Consider the following 18,725-nt stretch of genomic DNA (forward strand, 5'->3'; position numbering starts at 1 on the left):
GGTGGATGCATTAGTCTACCACATCAGTTAGCTACATCGGCATTACCAAACAAATCAATTTGCTACATTAGGTTCCTGATCTTGAGCATCAATTTTTAAGTTACTATGTTAGCTTCTATTTTGTAATATCAGCTTGACATATCAGTTTGTCATATTGGCTTCGGAGTTATTATATCAACTTTTAATCTGCTACATCAGCTTCTTAGGTGCTATAACTGCAAATATTCTACTACATCAGGCTCTATATTGCATTAGGTCTTAATCTACCATCACGGCAGCCTTCCAATTACTATATCAGCTCCTAGTCTATCAAGACAGCTTCTGAGCTGCTACTTCAGCTCTTGATTTAGTACGCCAGTTTTTTTGTACATTTATGATTTAGTTTACAAACTCAAGTTAACACCTATAATACCATCTTGAGTTTGAGAAAGATATTAGCATAATTTTAGAAAATACATAACAATCTGTATAAGCCAATAATATTTTTCTTTATTAGTGTAACCATAAATCGATTGATTTTTTTTTTATTAGTACGATCTTTTTAGAGTGATTTTAGGAATCATATAACTTGTATCAGCAAATAATTTTGGTCTTTATTAGCATGATACTATATTAGACTATATTATTTTTTTATATAAAGTCTATACTTGAGTACATATAACTCTGAAATGTACCAAATGTAATAAAATAAAAAAATAAAAATATTATTTTTTCTTTTTTATATATATTTTAATACTTGTCACTCCTACACGATAACCCCAACAACTGAGAGAGGGGGTTATCATGGAGAAAAAAAAGGGGAAAGATTCTTATTTCTTTTGCTATGCAAAAGCACATGGAGAATATAATAATTTCAGTTGATTATATCATAATATAATTCATCAAATGCAAACAGAAACATAGGTATGGCATCAATATTGTAAAAATATTTTTCACTGTTGAAGCATTAAGATTTCATGTTTCGTCCTAGCTCGTAAAAAAATGAAGGTGAAAAACAATTGTTAAATTAAACTTGTTCGTGAACCAATCGTTAAGTTTTATCTTTCCAGTTCATCTTTCAACCGGCCATCGAACAATCTTCAATGTCAGAGTTTAAAGCCCCTGGAACCGCTGAAGTGCCATTATTAGCCCTCTTCACTTTTTCGCAAATCATTTTGATATTCAATTTCTTCTGAACTCCTTAACAAGATTGCATCAGCTCCTTCATACTTCATCAATCATGTCAATCAGCATCCAACCAATTCCCATTTCTCTTTTGGATCTCAACCAATGCCCATAATGATGAACACGAGAAAAAGTTTTAAGATACAGTCCATTGCAATCGTAATATCTTGGGAAAATGATGAGGGGGCTGTCTGAACTCAGCAACCCCAAGAGTGCATCAATGTACGAAAGTAATTCCAGGGATTGGCGCAAGAAATTGCGGGAATCCATCCGAAGCCGGTCCCCCTCATCCACTATAAAGCAACATATTGCGAACTCAACCGGTTGCCATCTACACTTGTGATGATAATAATCAACCACAAAAAACCCAAGATACTGTATAGATCAAGATTATATGTAGGCCAGAAGGCCAGCAGAACAGAACAAGCTTTTATACCAAATAAACATAAAATAAAATAAAAAAAGATCAAAAAAATAAAAAAACCAGCCCCCCTCCATTATAAAGCAACACATTGCGATCTAAATCGCTTCCCATCTACGCTTGTTCCAGGTGATAATAATAATCAACCACAAAACAACTAAGGTAAGGTATAGGTCAAGGTTATATGTAGGCTAAAAGACCAGCAAAATAGAATAAGCTCTGATACCAAATAAACGCAACATAAAATCCCAAAAATAATCAAACAAATATAAAAAATTGGCCCCCATCAATCATTATAAAGCAACACATTGCGATCTAAATCCGTTGCCATCTACACTTGTTCTAGGTGATGATAATAATCAACCTCAAAAAAAACCTAAATACGATATAGATCAAGGTTATATGTAGGCTAAAAGACCAACATAATAAAACAAGCTCTGATACCAAATTAACACAAAATAAAATAAAAAAATAATAAAAAAATTATAAAAACCCAGCCTTCTTCATCCGCTATAAAGCACACATTGCGATCTCAATCAGTTGCCATCTACACTTGTTCTAAATGATGATGATAATCAACCACAAAAAACCAAGATACTGTATAGATCAAGATTATATGTAGGCTAGAAGGCCAGCAGAACAAAAAAAACTTTGATACCAAATTAACATAAAATAAAATAAAAAAAGATCAAAAAATAAAAAAACCAGCCCCCCCTCCATTATAAAGCAACACATTGCGATCTCAACCATTTCGCATCTACGCTTGTTCTAGGTGATAATAATAATCAATCACAAAACAACCAAGATAACGTATAGATCAAGGTTATATGTAGGCTAAAAGACCAGCAGAATAGAATAAGCTCTGGTACCAAATTAACACAATAAAATCAAAAAACATAATCAAACAAATATAAAAAATTGGCCCCCCTCATTCTTTATAAAGCAACACATTGCGATCTCAATCGGTTGCCATCTACACTTATTCTAGGTGATGATAATAATCAACCACCAAAAAACCTAAATACAATATAGATCAAGATTATATGCACCAAAATAATAGAACAAGCTCTGATACCAAATTAACACAAAATAAAATAAAATAAAATAATAATCAAAACCCGACCTTCCTCATCCACTATAAAGCAAACATTGCGATCTCAATCGGTTGCCATCTACACTTGTCCTAGATGATGATAACAATTAACCACAAAATACCAAGATACTGTATAGATTAAGGTTATATGTAGACTAAAAGACCAGCGGAACAGAAAGCTTTGATACTAAATTAACACAAAATAAAATAAAAAATAATCAAAAAATAAAAAACCACCTCCCCCCTTCTACTATGAAGCAACACATTGCGATCTCAATCGATTGCCATCTACACTTGTTCTAGATGATGATAATAATTGATCACAAAAAACCAAAATACTAAGGTTATACATAGACTAAAAAACCGACGGGCAGAACAAAATAAGCCCTGATACCAAATTAACACAAAATAAAATAAAATAAAATCAAAAAAATATAAAAAAGCTTTCAATATTATGTATTCTTAAATTTTAATAATAATAATCATCTAAACTAACTTACTAATAGATTTGTAGAGAGAATCCAAAATTTTAATCAAAATTCATATTAAAGAAATACTAACAACCTTATAAAAAATCTAATCTTAGAATCCATAAATTCAAATCAATCCATATAAAAATAATATTTTTTCACTTCCCAGATAAAATAAAATTTCTTAATTTTCTACATTTGCGTCAATAAGTGCCTCTAGATATCTTTCATAATACCTCACCAAAAAACTAAGAGTGGGTGGTGCTAATCGTAACAGCAGTTGCATCTTTCCGCTTGGCATTCGACTCTTCCACCCCAAGGAGCTGAGAGGCAACCTTACGAGACTGACCGTTCCACTCCAAATCTTCAACCCACTTTTTTCTAGCATAGAGATGGAACTTTCCACCTGATGCTCTGGGACCTCTATTTCAGGTCCAATAGACAGGAATGCTAGATTTAAGAACCACTCTAACATCAACGAAATGTTGGGCAAACATCTCGCTACAAGCAACCACAAGACACTGGCAATTTTAGACAAGGTAAAACCAAGATAACATTGAAGCACCGAAAACAACATGAGTTCATTGTCTGCAACTTTTAACAGCGAAACCAAAACCATAAGACCCAAAAAGGACAACATTACAACAACCAACCAGCATTTCTTCGTTCTTTTTTCCGTTTCAGACATTTCATTCCTTGGGAGATGATCAGAGAGCGATCGCTGGCAGAACCTGAGTCAATACCCGAACCACCACCATTGCTCTGTGTTAAGGATTATAGTACCGTGCCCATCTCCTTTCTTTTCCCTCCTATAATCAGCAGCAGCAAGAGAGAAAGCACAAAGGATGCGTTTAAACACACTATCTCCTCTAACTTCCCATATCTCCTTACCACTTAGCAAAGGTTCTTTACTGCGCGGTTCGTTCTTGACTCGATCCATAGCCATCACCTCTCTCTCTCTCTCTCTCTCTCTCTCTCTCTCTCTCTCTCTCTCTCTCTCTCTCTCTCTCCATTCCTCATAAATTAACAAAAAAAAAAGAAGGCAAAGAGGGAAGCAAAGAGGGAGTTGGTGCAATTACTAAGGGTCGCAGTGGAGGGCGGCTTTAATCTTCTGGACGGTGCAGGAGATGAGATTGTTGACCGTCTCCACCGACTCGACTGAGAGCTTGGCTGTAGGCTGGCTGTTGACCAGGATCTGGAATGCCACCGTCAGAAGCGAACCCCCAACCTTATGAGCTCCTCCACCGCCGCCGCCGCCGCCGCCGCCGTCCGGCAGGATGGCGAAGCCCGACGGGAGGAGGGCCACATAGGCGGAGTCACCGCCGTTCATGACCACGTGCATGGCAGGTATGTCCACCGGCGCGTACACCACCATCGACCCCGACGCGTCCGTGCACGTCTCCTGCAGTATCAGCATGCTGCTCTGGTTTGCGCTCACCGCCTGGTGGACATTGGGTTAATTGCATCCCAACCAATAAAATCCGTCAAAAGATAACCAAATGAAAACCAAAAAAATATTTAATCTTTATTGCTACCTCAATGATCTACTAAAATGAACAAGATATGATGCATTAAGTTAATTTTTATTTAAATTACACAGTTATGGCATTCGGAGTGCATTCAAAAAAATAATTAAGATACATTAGCTTAAATTTTTAAAATAGCGCAATGATGGACTACGTAACAAATTTACGTAAATGCCACCAAGCCAGTCACCGAGTTACATGTTGCCCTAAGAGAGCTGAAACTAAGATAAAAGGTTAAAAAACACAAAACATTAACATGTTCATGTCAAAATTGCATAAAGGACACTCTTATGAATATTTAGAGGAAAAGGGGGGAGAGAGAGAGAGATTGCAGGGGATCAACTTGACGTCAGAAGTGGGAAAGAGCAGCTGCCAGCCGGTCATGTCAACTCCTGTTCTGCCTTTCTGCTGACCTTACCCAGCCCTCCTCTCTCTCTCTCTCTCTCTCTCTCTCTCCCCCGTACTGAGTTCCCATGCCCAGAGTCTGCTTTACTACAAACATACAACTTTTTATTTTTCACGAAATTTTTCTAGAAAACTTTTGAACTCACGAAAAGACGGAAAAGAAAGAAAAAGTAAAAAGAAAGGCAGGAAGAGTAAACAGAGAAATAGAGAGAAGGAAAGATGAAGTTGATGGTGGGAAGCAAAGCAATAATGATACTGACGCTGGCACGGAGGAGGGAGACGGCGTTGCCGTGGTCCTGGCCCTTCGCAATGTGCGCCATCTCCTGCATGGGCCCCCCGTTCGACAGTATGTCCCACTCGCTACGGAGCCGCTCATCCCGGAGGAAATCAAACAGCCGCAGCGGCGAAACCGGCAGCCACACCGACGTAGCCGCGCTCAGCACCACCCCCGGCGGCTCCCCGGGATCATCCACGCTCTGCCTCGTCATCACTCTCACGTCCTCTCCAATATTCCCCAGGCTGAGCTTGCTCCACTTGTGCGCCGACGACGCGCACACCCCGGCACAGAAATTATCCGTCATCCTCTGCGCCAGCTTCAGCATGCTCCTCCTCCCACTCGCTGTTATAGCTGCTCCATGCCATCAAAACGAAATACAACACCACATTAGCATCGACGACGACGACGACGGCCATCAGAACAATATCATTTGGAACATATACGTTGTTGCCGGACTTACGGGTGTGGTCTCGGGTTGGGAGGGAGGAGGACATCAGAATGGCGAGGCACTCGCACTGGCGCTGGAGAGTGGCAACCCAACGGCGTGCCCCGAGGCCGAGGCCGGAGCGGAGGAGGGGGCGGTACAGCGGGTGCACAGCGGCCTCGTCGTACTCGGCGTGCTCCACCCATGTGACCTGCGCGCCATAGCGTCGTTAGCTCATTAATGCCCTGGTCTGCCACCACCACCGCAATTACACCGCCGGACCTTGATAGGGCGTCCCGCCTGACGCGAGACACTCTACCACACACACACAGGGCGGGGCAGCACAACAAGACAAAACACCATACCCGCTTCCGAGCTGCCTACACATGGCGCTGACGGTTGAGGATTAAAAACGCCAGCCCCCACCAAGCTTTTGACTATTGGCCTAGCATCGAGATGCGGACCGGATGGAAGAAAAAACGATAGCTAGAAGTAGAGTTAGGACCTCTACCTCTGCATTGGATGCGTAGTAAGTAGTAGGTTTCCTCGGGCAACGCAATGGCCCTGAATCCTGATACCTAGGGAGGAAGATATGAACAAGAAATGGGAATAGAAACTATACATATGGAATTGATTAGGTAAACTAGGATTATCTTAATCTTAATGCAAGAAGGAGCTCCGTTTCACGAGGGCTTTGCGCGAAAGTCAAAGAGCCAGACAGCTTAATCAGCTTAAGATCCGGGAAGCGAGGGGGGTAAGAGAAGGAGAGGCTTCCATGGATTATTATAGAATAGAACTTGGAGGAAAGGGAAATGAAACCGAAAAGGAGGACGGGGGCGGAGGCGACGGCCGAGTCTCGATTAGCGGATTTCAAAATGCGCGGCGAGCGTGGAGAAGCGTGATCGATGGCGAAAACAAAACATAACAAAACGCATGGATTGAATATGGACAGCAAGCAACCCAGCGGTGATGCATCATCCGAGGATTAGAAGAAGCATCTAAATTCCAAACCCTTCCCAAAAAAAAAAAAAAAAAAAGGAGATACACGCCTGGGGAGTGCGGTGAATCGAAGCTTGAAGGTATAGAAAATTCATGGTAATCCGCAGCCCCCGCTGACTGAGATAATTGAAAGAATCGAAGGACACGACCCGATCATATTTTATGCAAGCCCGAGATTAGGCCTTGACTAATGTACACGGAAGCATCGGGGATCCAAAACAAATGACACTGACTTCCAAATCAACAAATCCACCGTGCGTCACAGCTCAAGCCATATATTGGTACTCCAATCAATGCAAAGATAGCAAGGGGCATAAAAAATTAGGAAAATCTCGTGACTTCGCTAAATGGGATGAGCAGCGCAGTGAAGAGAAGTGTGAGAGTATTCACCTTCGAATAGCCGTTAGGCATGTCCTGAACCACGCAACCAGAAGGCAGCCTGCGGCACTTCATATTGGCCGTAGGGACAGAAGGGTTCTCTCTAATTCCATCGATGGAGACATCGACCACAGCCCAGGCACCCTCGGCGATCTGCTTGCAGAATCTGAGGAAATTTACCTCGCGAACCGGAACTAATGGGGAAAGAACCTGGAGCTCCGCATACATCTGGAATCACAGACACAATGGTTGTAAGAATTGAATCATATGTGATGGATGCAATTGAACAAAACGTTTTCAAAAAGAAGCACCATCAGAAGGCCATGAACTCACAAGCTGGAGGGTGGCATTTCTAGTACCACCCATGCCACTGGAAATTACTTCAGTGGTGGTGGATCTCGCAATCACACAAGGGAACATATCTGCCCATCGGGTCTGCAGGATTGAAAAATTTTCCCAAGCATTAGCAACATATGAATCATGGAAAAACTAAGAAATTATCAGGTCTGCCTTGACTGTAAATATGCTGAAGCATGGATGATATGATGCTAGCTAGTTACGAACCTAAAACAAAAAAAAATAAAATAATTCATACTAAAATAGGCCAAGCGCGACAGAACTTCGATAGCTCAGATCGACGAGAGGAAGTGCATGCAGAAGAAGATGATAGTATGAAACTAAGCAACTGCTACAACAATATCCTCATATTCGGAGAGAGAGTAGAGGCGGTGTCTTGGTTACCGCATCCATGAGAGTCTCGACGAGGGCCGAGCTGTTGATGATCACCAAACCAGTCTCCCTGGTGGCCTCCGACACGAATCCAACAGGCTTCATCCCGATGCACCGAGGGAACACCCGCTCGTACTCCTCATCGTCCAGCGTCTCTTGAACCCCTTCTAAGCTTGGAACCCAGAGGGGCTCATCCATCTGGGCCATCTTCACCAGCTCATCCATCGCAGCCAGCGCAAGCTCCAACAGCATGGTCCTCTCCCTCTCGACCCCACCCATGGTGCCGATAGGCCTGACAGGAGTAATAACACTTCCCAGCGGGCTCGACGCCCCGGTGGGGAAATCAGTGACCACGGGCAAGTTCATAGGCACCGAGCCCAACCCAGCAAACGCAGTCGTGCCGACCGCAAGCTCCAAGCTTGAGTTCAGAAAGGGGAGAGGAAGTGGACTGGCCAAGGCTGAAATAGGCTTGCCTAAGAATTTCCCGGCGAGGGCACAGACTCGATCGAGCTCGTCTTTGAGACGGGCATTCTCAATCCTCAGGTGCTGTTCTTCTAGAGAGATCTCCCCGAGGACCGCCGGCCCGCCGCAGTTGCTGCAGATGGGGTTCCTCATCGCCTCCCTGATCGACATGTTCTCGGCCCGGAGCTTGTCGTTCTCCTGCTTGAGGATCGCGTTCTCGTGACGTTCCATTTGGGTCTGATTTCAATAATTTTGGGAATTAATTAGAAGATGCACTACAAGGACATGAGAACCTAAAAATGATGGAGAAATCAAAACCAGGTTTTGAAGGCTTCCGGGTTGTAGAGTACTAAGACCTTCATCTGGGTACGGCGGTTCTGGAACCAGAACTTGACCTGGCGACCCTCCAAGTTGAGCCTTCTGCTGAGCTCCTGCCTTTGTTTCTCGTCCGGGTGAGGGCACTCCTTGAAGAGACTGTAACGAGGAAATAAACGTTCGGAACCAAAGAAGCGAGAGAATGGTACGTAATGGAAGAAGAGAATTATGGAAATGGATGCCTTACGCTTCGAGCTCCTGGATCTGCTGAGGGGTGTGGCGGTGGTATCTCTTCTTCTTCCGAGGGTTCTCCTGGTCTATATCGTCGCCGGAACCGCCTTCAAGGTTGTCGCTCCCCGATTTGCTCTCGTTCTCATCCTCCTTGTGAGTACCCACCGCATCCAAATCCCGCCCTCCTCCTCCTCCTCCGTAGCCGCCGCCGCCGGCTGCACCACCGACGATAGATGCCAGACTCCTGTCTCCTTGCCCTTCCATGTTTGTTTGCTGGCGGAGAAGAAGACCCCAAGCCAAATCAACTAAAAGGACTATCAAAGATTTTTTTTTTTGTTGTTTTTAGAAAATAAGAGAGAGAGAGAGGGAGAGAGAGAGAGGGAGGGAGAGCGTGGGGAAGGAGTTCATTGAGATAGGGTTACCAGGGCGAGGGAGAGGCCAGGAGAGCTGAGCAAGGGCTTGGAGAGGGAGGAGGAGACGAGACGCGGCTGGGAGATGGCGCCCGCGGGCATGGCGGAGCTGCCGTACGGGAAGTCAGCCGCGACCCGAGCGCCACCGGAACCACCGTTGAACAAGCCACCAAAACTCATCAATGAACCCCTCTTATTATTCTCTCTTCTCAACTCCTCTTCTTCCCCAGCTTGCTTTTATTTTTTCGCTTACAGCACTAGTAATACCGGCGGTAGTACTACTAGATCTACCAGAAGCCGTCTCTCTTTTCCAACACAAATTTTCTCAATTTCCCAGAGACACGATCACAGGACAGGAGACCAAGAAATAAAAGATGATAGAAACAAAAGAAGAAATAGATAACAAAAGATCGAAAGGAACGGAGAGATCAGAGGAGGCAAAAGCATACACGGGTTATGAACAAATGCCTCCAGCTCCCTCTCCCTCTGTCACAGTAGGGCAGAAAGAAAGAGAAAGAAGCCAAGCGAACCCGCTAGCACCTCGTTCTCTTTCCGTCTCCCTCTACCTCCCCTGCCCCCTCAAAACCCTAAACCAACCCAATCCCACCGCAAGAAGAATAACAAAAAATATATATATAAAATCCACAGAACAAACGACTCAGCCCTCAAGCCTTTTCTCTAATGCATGACTCTCGGAGCAAGAAGAGGAGGCTGCCAAGATAGAGACGCTTCAGAAGCATAGAAATGGCAGGAGCTGGAGCGAAGACGGAAAAGGTAGAAAAATAAAACCCCACACATGTGGACTCGTGGCCTCGGAAAACAAAGAGAGAAAATCCCAGAAGAGAGAGAAATGCGCAGTGACCACCAGAGGTGAAAGGATGGGGGGTCGGTTGACCGTCCCCACCGTTTTTCTCGTAAGAGATAAAAAAAAAAAAAGTCAAGCCTCCGGATAAAAAACTGGACTCTAGATAGGAACGGAAGTTCCCCTCGCCCTTTACACAGTCCCCACTCAGAGGTCCCACTCCCAGTAAAAAGCCAAAGCTGGCAGCAGCAGAGGTGAAATTGGGAAGCCAATAGTGTTTTTAGACCCCTCTCTTGTCCCCTCCTCACCCCAGACCACCACCACCCCCCGCTTCCTTTCTCTATCTGTAGCTATAGCTAGCCAACAGGCGTCGTCGAACCGAAAAAGAAGCGATAAAAGTGGAGTGAAAAAAAAAAAAGAAATATTAAGAGAGAGAAACAAAAAAATCTATGAAAAAAAGATGGGAGCGAAGGCTGACTTGCGGGTTGGAAGGACTCGAGAAAGCAGGGCACCAGTCAAAGGCCGCCCCCAGAGAAAAGTTGCTGAGTTAAAAGGTCTGACCCCGCCCTCGGCCTCGTAGCCGGACCGGCTTCCATGGCTTCTCTCCCTCCCTGGGCCTTCTTCTAGCTTTTGCCTCTACAAACAAATAGAAATGCTCTGCTTTGCCCTGCTTCTCAGAGAACAAATAGAGTCTAAAAAGGCTTGGCTCTTGAAGAAGGGCTGAGGTTTTAAAAAACGGAAATGCCCGCACGGTGTTAGGTGCGAAGACTAGGGAGTTCTTTTATAATTATTCTACGCTTCCTCGGCCGTCTGATCTAAACACGGCAAGGATCGCCCTTATGACCTGGAAATCTAACGCATCGGATTAGAGCGTTGCCGGATTTAGGAAAGAAATCGGGGACGGGTGGTAAAAAAACGTGGTGGAGGAGCGGATCAGGACGCCATAAATGAGCGGAGCTGAGGCTCGGGCGTGGGGCGTGGGGCCCGGAGATATTGCTGGGTGCTCGAATCGTGGGTGTGGATTCCCGTGCATGTGTGCGTGCTACCCACCAGCGTGTCTTAATTTATTAGTCTCTCCCCACAGGCTCCATGGCCATGAAAATGCTGATATTTTTCTTCTCCTCTAAAAGGGATTTGATATTGGAAGAACTTTGTGAGAATTTTAATGAGGATTCGATCGAGTGCTCGCTGGTCAAGAATCCAGCACGCTTGGCTTTCCATTGCCACTCTTTTGAGTATTTTATGTCCTTAGAAGTTCATGGATAATAATCTCCTCTATTTCAATTTCTACGCATATTGTTAATTTCATTTCTTTTTAATTGCGACAGAAGTCTAAATTAGTAAATGCAACTTTATGGGAAAATGACTAGTATCTTGTAGCAATGAAGCATTGATGTGAGAAAAAACAAATATTCAAAAAATATATAGTAAATGAGAGAAATTTTTTGAAAAAGATAAATTATGATATCATCAATGATTTTGTGTCTGTCATATGGGGACCTTTGTTGATATTAGAAATGCTTTGGGCATCCTCCTAAAATCTCCAAGAAATGCATCCAACTTGCCTCAAAGTAAGCTTGCTAAGGTGTAATGTCGCTTTTCCCAGCTATGATTTGCATCTTTATTTGGGATTGTTTTGTTGGTATCTAAGGTAATCTTGTTGATTTAGATGTATACAAAAAGGTGACAATATCATTTATGTTACTCTTTAAATTCACTCTCTTGAGTTAGAAGAAATTCAGTGCTCCGGCTTGTTGTATATTTATCTATTTCGCAAATTTAGAAATATTGAAAGGCAAGGAGTTATTGACATATGGTCCTAACTATGCATGCATGGAAAAATTATCTAAAATCAATTTGGTAAGCGTTTACGAGGAGTTAAAATTTAAGAAAGTACGGATTCCACATTTCCAAGGGTCTAATTTGTTGTGCTTATTACTATGATCACACAAGATTGATTTTGACTATAAAAAAAACAATCCACTCTACCTTATTGCTTTGCCTGGTTTTTATAATTGCCTTTCCCAAAATAATTGCCTATTATATTTCACTTGAAATTGTAAAGCTCCTTCATACACTCAACAATTCACTTAATTAGTGATAATATATTAATATGTGCTGTTTATATTGTTTACATGTTTATAAGTAAGCAATAGGAAGACAGATAAAAATGTTTGGCACAAAATTTATACCTTGTGAACTCACAAAGTTGCGTGAATAATTCTGTTGACTTAAATCGACTTCTTGGTCAAACATATCAAACTTTAACCATGCGAAAGATAGTGAATAGAAAAATAATGATCTACATCTATTGTAATAGACCGGGAGCACATGCAAGGTATTTTAATCTTTTGAAGATTGAATCTTCAAAATAATCCTTGAAATAGGATTTATTTGCCAAATTTTACACAAAATAGCTCATAAATGAGGAAACTCTTAATTGGCAAATACTTTACAATTTAAAAGATTTTTGCTCTAAACTTTCGTCAAATTTAATCATCTCTATTGTACACCAAACAGAAGAGAGAGACTAAGAAAGGCAATCATAAAGCTAAACATTGATAACTATGCCCTAAATTAGCTATTAATATGAGCAAATGCCAAGTAAAACCATTAATGCAATGAATTATTTTTTCTCTATATTTGTTACATGTTATGTGATCGATAAAATCCATCGACTATTCATTTGAGTTGTAAGATGGTTAGCAAAGAACATTTTTTGTTCTATCCTTATCGTGCTAATAAACATTTTTTGGTTAATTGTGCCAATAAGCTTCTACTAAACAATTAGTAACCTCGCTAGCACTTGTATTGGAGAGAGGTGCTGAATGGCATTTTTGTTGTTACACAAAAAATTATAAAATAATCTAGAATATTTGATAGTTTAATACTTTAATAAGACGACTCTTCTTCAAAAAGGTATATAATAGTATAAGTTGCCAATTAGTATCGTTAAATGGGTATTAAATACAGAACTATGAAATTTTGTCAACAATTGTTCGAGGCAGTATGTTAGTCCCAAAAAAGTCATAATTTTAAAATCGTTAAATAGTACAAGTCCATCGGCCTTGTTGGTAATTTTAGTATTTCCAAGTGACCAAATTAATTCACGATATGATATATTGCAATGCTACTTGATTTTACCACATTTAATCGGTATCCTTAAAGAAATGTAGGTTCCTTTGCCAAACCTCAAAAACGTGAAAGCAAAATGGTCAAAAAATATTCCTAGAGATGTATGGCTATATTAAAAGGTATGGATAATTATTGAAAGGTGTATAGCTAGACTCATTTGATAGAATAAGTCATCCTTATGATTTTCAATTATAAGAGCATATTTATGATGATCGTTAGTTTCATTTAGACAACGCACAATAATGTTAGATAACTAATTCATGCATTTATGTTTTATAGTTATTAAGCAAAAACAGTTGGTGATTTCTATCTCATAGATTTCATTTATGATACAAATTCATATTCTATGAGAACAAACAAAAGTAGACAAATTATTAAACAATAAGGACTTATGTCTGCATACAGACCTTCTCCCTCAGCATAAAAGCTTCACTTTCCTCTAGTAATGTTTTGACACATGCAATAATGCAAGGATTTTCTGCTTCTTGTGTCAAATAGTCATTGGTTTTCATAAAGATATTGTCAGTTTGATGTCCATCTGAATACAGAGGTTTATTTATGAAATAGAACTTTTATTATCGAAAAATAATTATAAATATTAGTCTTTGTGCCATTGGAAGAAGAGCAAAGCTTTGGTGGATTACATAAGGAAGCTTCAAATTAACACATTTAACCTATGATGCACCATTTCTTTAATATATACAAGTACCAGTAGGGCAATGATAGCAATGGATTTTGACACAGAAATACGCATGAAAGTCAACTTGAAAAGGCTTGATATGCATGCATAGTAGTGTTATAATGGAAGTAAAATAACTCGGAAATTAACTCTCATTTCGAGAGTGTCAGGTCAAATATATGGAAGACTAAGGCCTTGTTTGGGGGAGCTTTTGGAGGGCCAGAAAGCACTTTCTGGCCCTTCAAAAGTACTTTTAGGTGAAAAACTGTGTTTGGTAAATTTTTCAAAAAGCTGTTTCAGCTTTTGCGGGAAGCTGAAAACAGCTTTTGGGAGGAAGCTCCAATTTGGAGCTCTTGGGAGGAAGCTGTTTCAGCTTTTTCGGAAAGCTGTATTTTTGACAAAAATGCCCATATTAAAATAACATAATTACATAGTTTGTCCTTTTATAAACCTAAAAATCTGCTGGAGGCCTGGAGCCAAGAACCCTAGCCGTCAGACTCCCTTCCGTAAGAAAAGGTATTTTTCTTTTCAATTTTTTTATGCATCTCTTGAACCACATTTTAGAAGAAAAAAATTTTAATCCTCTTCCATACCTTCCAAAACCAATCTATTATTTTTTTTTTTTATCATCAACCTCGCGGCCCACGCTGAGGTCCTCCTCGAGCGTGGACCACAAAGAAGAGCCCCTGGACCGCGGAAAATTATTTTATGGAAAATTATGAGAAATTATTATGGAAAATTATTTTATACTAATAATTATAATATTTTATACCTTTATTTTTGTATTATACTATAAATATAATATCATATTATATTATATCATAATACATTAATATGTTATGTTAAATAATTTAATATTATGTTATATTATGGAAAATTAATTTATACTACTAATTATAATATTTTATACCTTTATTTTTGTATTATACTATAAATATAATATCATTTTATATTATATCATAATATATTAATATGTTATGTTAAATAATTTAATATTATGTTATATTATGAAAAATTAATTTATACTAATAATTATAATATTTTATACCTTTATTATTGTATTATACTATAAATATTATATTATATTACATTACATTATAATACATTAATATGTTATTTTAAATAATTTAATATTATGTTATATTATGGAAAATTAATTTATTATAATAATTATAATATTTTATACCTTTATTATTATATTATACTATAAATAATGTATTATATTACATTACATTATAATATATTAATATGTTATTTTAAATAATTTAATATTATGTTATATTATGAGAAATTAATTTATACTAATAATTATAATATTTTATACTTTTATTATTGTATTATACTATAAATATAATATATATTACATTATATCATAATACATTAATATGTTATGTTAAATAATTTAATATTATGTTATATTACCAAATATTAATTTACTCTAATAATTATATTACTATTATGCTATATTAACATAATATTATTTTGTATTATAATAATATTATACTATATCGTATATTTATGTATTAATTTATGTTATGTTTTATTATGTTCTGTTGTATAATACTATGCAATGTCCTTTATGGTAATTTTGTCATACAAAAGTACTTTTTCAGTTTGTTTACCAAACACAAAACAAAGTACCACAGCACTTTACGAATGTAGTTACCAAACAGCAAACAGCTTTTTATAACAGCTCTACTTCAGACAGCTCTACTTCCAACAGCTCTACTACCAACAGCTCCCCCAAACAGGGCCTAAATTGGATTCATCATTCATGTATGAAGTTTCTTTATGAAACTGAAGCTAGGCTTTGAGTGGGAAACTGGAACCGGAACATTCATCAATAAAATTCTGGACAAGTTATAGCTAGAAAATGATGTCACGATGTATTACTTAAAGCCTAGCTTAAGCAATACAACATAAATTTCCCATCAACCCAAAATTGATTATATATATCTTCTCTCTCTCTCTCGCCCCCCGCCCCCACCCCCCCCCCCCCCCCCCCCCCCCCCCCCCCCCCCGCCCCGCCCCGCCCGACCCATACTAGAGAGAGAGGGACCCCTGCCATATGTAAATTTTCGACCGTTTGATTCTCGTTGTCTTCCCAAGCTAACAAAAAGCAAGCACCTTCAACCTTTTTAGAACATGAAAGAGGAAGCTGACTCTTGTTTGAATGGAAATTGATTAATTTGCATGGCTTAGTGATTATTATCTGTAATGGATAAAAATGGGTGAGCAAAACACATTTTATCCTTGCCCTTGTACTATGCGTACTAACCTAACGTATTAGAGACCTGCTCAAGGAAAGATGGCTTAAGACCTTTTCTGGTCTAGACTTTGGAGTATGGAAAGTTTCACTTTCAGAGATCAAAGTCTTGTAGACTTGTTCAACACTATCTTGGAAGTAAGTAGGCATGTGCAAACACTAAAATTCCCCACCTAAAAGGGCTAACATAGTAGAATCTTAATCACTTCGATGAAGTCAGTCATCCATGACTTCCTCTGATGGCGGGTAAACTTATGAGCTGGATATATACTTGGTCCATAATATTTATAATTAGGAAAACCTATATGTGGCTTATGCGGCGCAAGTTATCGAATCATGCGCTCAGTGATAAAATTTTAATATTCACAAAAGCTTGTTTAATCGAATTTCAGAATCCCACGTGTCTGTCAACTAAAAATATCACGTCGTCGCTCGCGTCTCTGGGCTATGTGATTGAAGTTTTATTTTCTTAAAGGATGGGTTCTCATAAATAACGAATTCATGGTACATCAACGGATCTTTGTAAAGAAAAGCATCATAGTTTTTTTTTTGGTAGGTCACGAGAGGTCACAAAGGGTCAGTATTCCGTGAGATTCTTGTGAACCCAGATTGTATAACAGTTCTGGTTCATGATGTCATGCGAAGTGTTGCTGGAAATTGGACCCGGGGACAATCTTCGGTCGAGGAGAGGGAGCGGGAGGTGGTTACTCACGGCGGGGCGGTGGTTCGTCGACGGGCGGCGTCCTCCGTCTGGGGCGATCGGCGAGAAGGAGCGGCTGATTCCCGCGGCTGGGCGACGATCCGACAGTGGGCGGCGTCCTCCGTCTGGGTGCCTGCACACGAGCCGGTGGCCGGGTCTCCCGGCGCCGGCCCTCCGACGCTCAAGTCAGGGAGGGGGCAAATCGTGTAGAGTAGAGGTAAACGGTGCGTGTCCTCAGTATCGATTTTCCAACCCCCTTTTATAGACCGGGGGTCGGTTTACCTGCGATGTAACGGGGCGAAGCCGTAGTACGGCTCGGCATGTCGTTCAGGTCGGCGCTTGGTCAGGCGAATAATTGCACTGATGTCGGCGATGAGGGCGTTGTACAACCCGAACTAGCACGCTACCAGGCGAATTTATTGCATCAGTGTCGGAGGTATGGCCGAGATCAGAGACTTATCACAGTTGACTAGACTCTGCTGGGCTTATTTGCCGTGGAGAGCTGGGAGTCCGTAGATGACAGGAGTCACGTGCATTAATTGTTGAGTGAGCCGGAGATCCACATTTATTGTGGAGTAAGCCGGAGATCCGCATTTATTGTGGAGTAAGCCGGAGATCCGCATTCATTGTGGAGTAAGCCGGAGATCCATATTTATTGTGGAGTAAGCTGGAGATCCATATTTATTGTGGAGTGTGCCGGAGGATCACAGCGGTCATGCGCAATAAATGCCGGAGGGGCGTCATAGTACGGTCTCTGGCCGGACCTCGGAGACGTATAGCCGTAGTAGGTGGCTGACAAAAGTAGGCCTCGGGCATTGGGGTTTCTCTTAGGTCGGAGGTTCCGAGTTCGGGTGCCGACTTCGGCCTTCCAGGGTCGACGATTGTGCGGCTTCTTTGGGGCATTCGTGTCATTTGGGGGAAAAACCTTATTCCCCCAACACTACCCCCTGACTTCCGAGTTCGAGCGGCTTGTGGGCTCGGACGTAGGAAGTAAAGTCCATCGTTAAAGTTGGGGGGCGAACTTCGTCCGCACCCTCATGTTTCTTGGAATTTTCGTGGTAGGACCTGCGCCCTTGGGCGTTTCGAGGTTACTTTGTTCGGCGAATTAATGATGGGGTCCATATCCCTACGTCTTTCGAGGCGACTATAGCGGGGGCGGTGTCTCTTGGATTACCGAGGTTGGTTTGTGAGGCGGACCCAGGATGAGGGTCCTCGGGTTCGACGGGGGTGGCGCCTTGGCCCCACAATCGAGAATTCCCGCTCATCAATGAGCGTGCCATTTTGGGTTTCAAAACGGACACGCGGCATGACCAGGGGTCGGACGCTTCCGATTTCGTGTTACCGGGTCATAATTTCGGAGGAGTGGAGGCCACACCGGGGCTCCACGTGTCCCAGATTTTATTAAACGAGGGGAGCGGGGGTGCCGTCCGCTCATTCTTCGAGGCGATGGGGTTCTGTGGACCCATAATGAGGTCCCGAGATCCGATGGGACAACACTTTGATTTCGTATTCGATTTATTGATCCGGAGTGGATGCAGTGCCTCGGCCTCAGAGGTCGCCACGTGGCGCAGCCCGATCGGGGGATGGGAACCGACCCCATCGATCTGGGCCGTCAGGGGGGTCTATATAAACCCCACGAGTCTGCCCTAAAGGTCTTGTTTGGCTTCCCCTCATTTTCGTCGTCTTTTTTCCCTTGTTTTCTCCCTCAACCGAATTTTGCCGGCGGTGCTCGGAGCAATTTCTGGCAATGTCCAGTAGGTTTTTTTCCTGTTTTCTCTAGAGTTTCCTCTTTTCTTCTCCTTGCCAACTTCCATTTTCTGCTCTTAATTTTTACTCCAT

The 18,725-nt window shown here is 41.3% G+C and overlaps 1 protein-coding gene across 2 annotated transcripts; it reads right to left on the minus strand.

Moving 5' to 3' along the window:
* Window positions 1-3,676: 3,676 nt before the first annotated feature.
* Window positions 3,677-10,408, minus strand: LOC103711149 (homeobox-leucine zipper protein ROC5). Of its 2 annotated transcripts, XR_005511952.1 has the most exons (10): window positions 9,317-10,408; window positions 8,911-9,167; window positions 8,705-8,822; window positions 7,899-8,585; window positions 7,491-7,592; window positions 7,170-7,385; window positions 5,817-5,991; window positions 5,340-5,707; window positions 4,164-4,589; window positions 3,677-4,115 (listed from the first exon to the last, which is right to left on the minus strand). XR_005511952.1 is itself a non-coding variant. In XM_008797180.4 (9 exons), the coding sequence occupies exons 1-9, from the start codon at window positions 9,482-9,484 to the stop codon at window positions 4,227-4,229; spliced, it is 2,454 nt and encodes an 817-aa protein (XP_008795402.2). In that variant the 5' UTR covers window positions 9,485-10,408; the 3' UTR covers window positions 3,677-4,226. The 2 variants fall into 2 exon arrangements, 1 of the variants encoding a protein (XP_008795402.2); XM_008797180.4 differs by having other exon boundaries at window positions 3,677-4,589.
* Window positions 10,409-18,725: the final 8,317 nt, after the last annotated feature.

This window comes from Phoenix dactylifera, chromosome 5 (assembly GCF_009389715.1).
Source record: "Phoenix dactylifera cultivar Barhee BC4 chromosome 5, palm_55x_up_171113_PBpolish2nd_filt_p, whole genome shotgun sequence".
Taxonomy (NCBI): domain Eukaryota; kingdom Viridiplantae; phylum Streptophyta; class Magnoliopsida; order Arecales; family Arecaceae; genus Phoenix; species Phoenix dactylifera.

Excerpts from the sequence above, each read along its gene's own strand:
- LOC103711149 (XM_008797180.4), bottom strand. The coding sequence starts at position 9,484 with ATGAGTTTTGGTGGCTTGTTCAACGGTGGTTCCGGTGGCGCTCGGGTC. Across the intron at positions 8,586-8,704 it reads ACCGCCGTACCCAGATGAAG|ACCCAAATGGAACGTCACGA; the intron begins GTCTTAGTACTC and ends TATTGAAATCAG. Across the intron at positions 5,708-5,816 it reads CCCAACCCGAGACCACACCC|CTATAACAGCGAGTGGGAGG; the intron begins GTAAGTCCGGCA and ends GGCATGGAGCAG.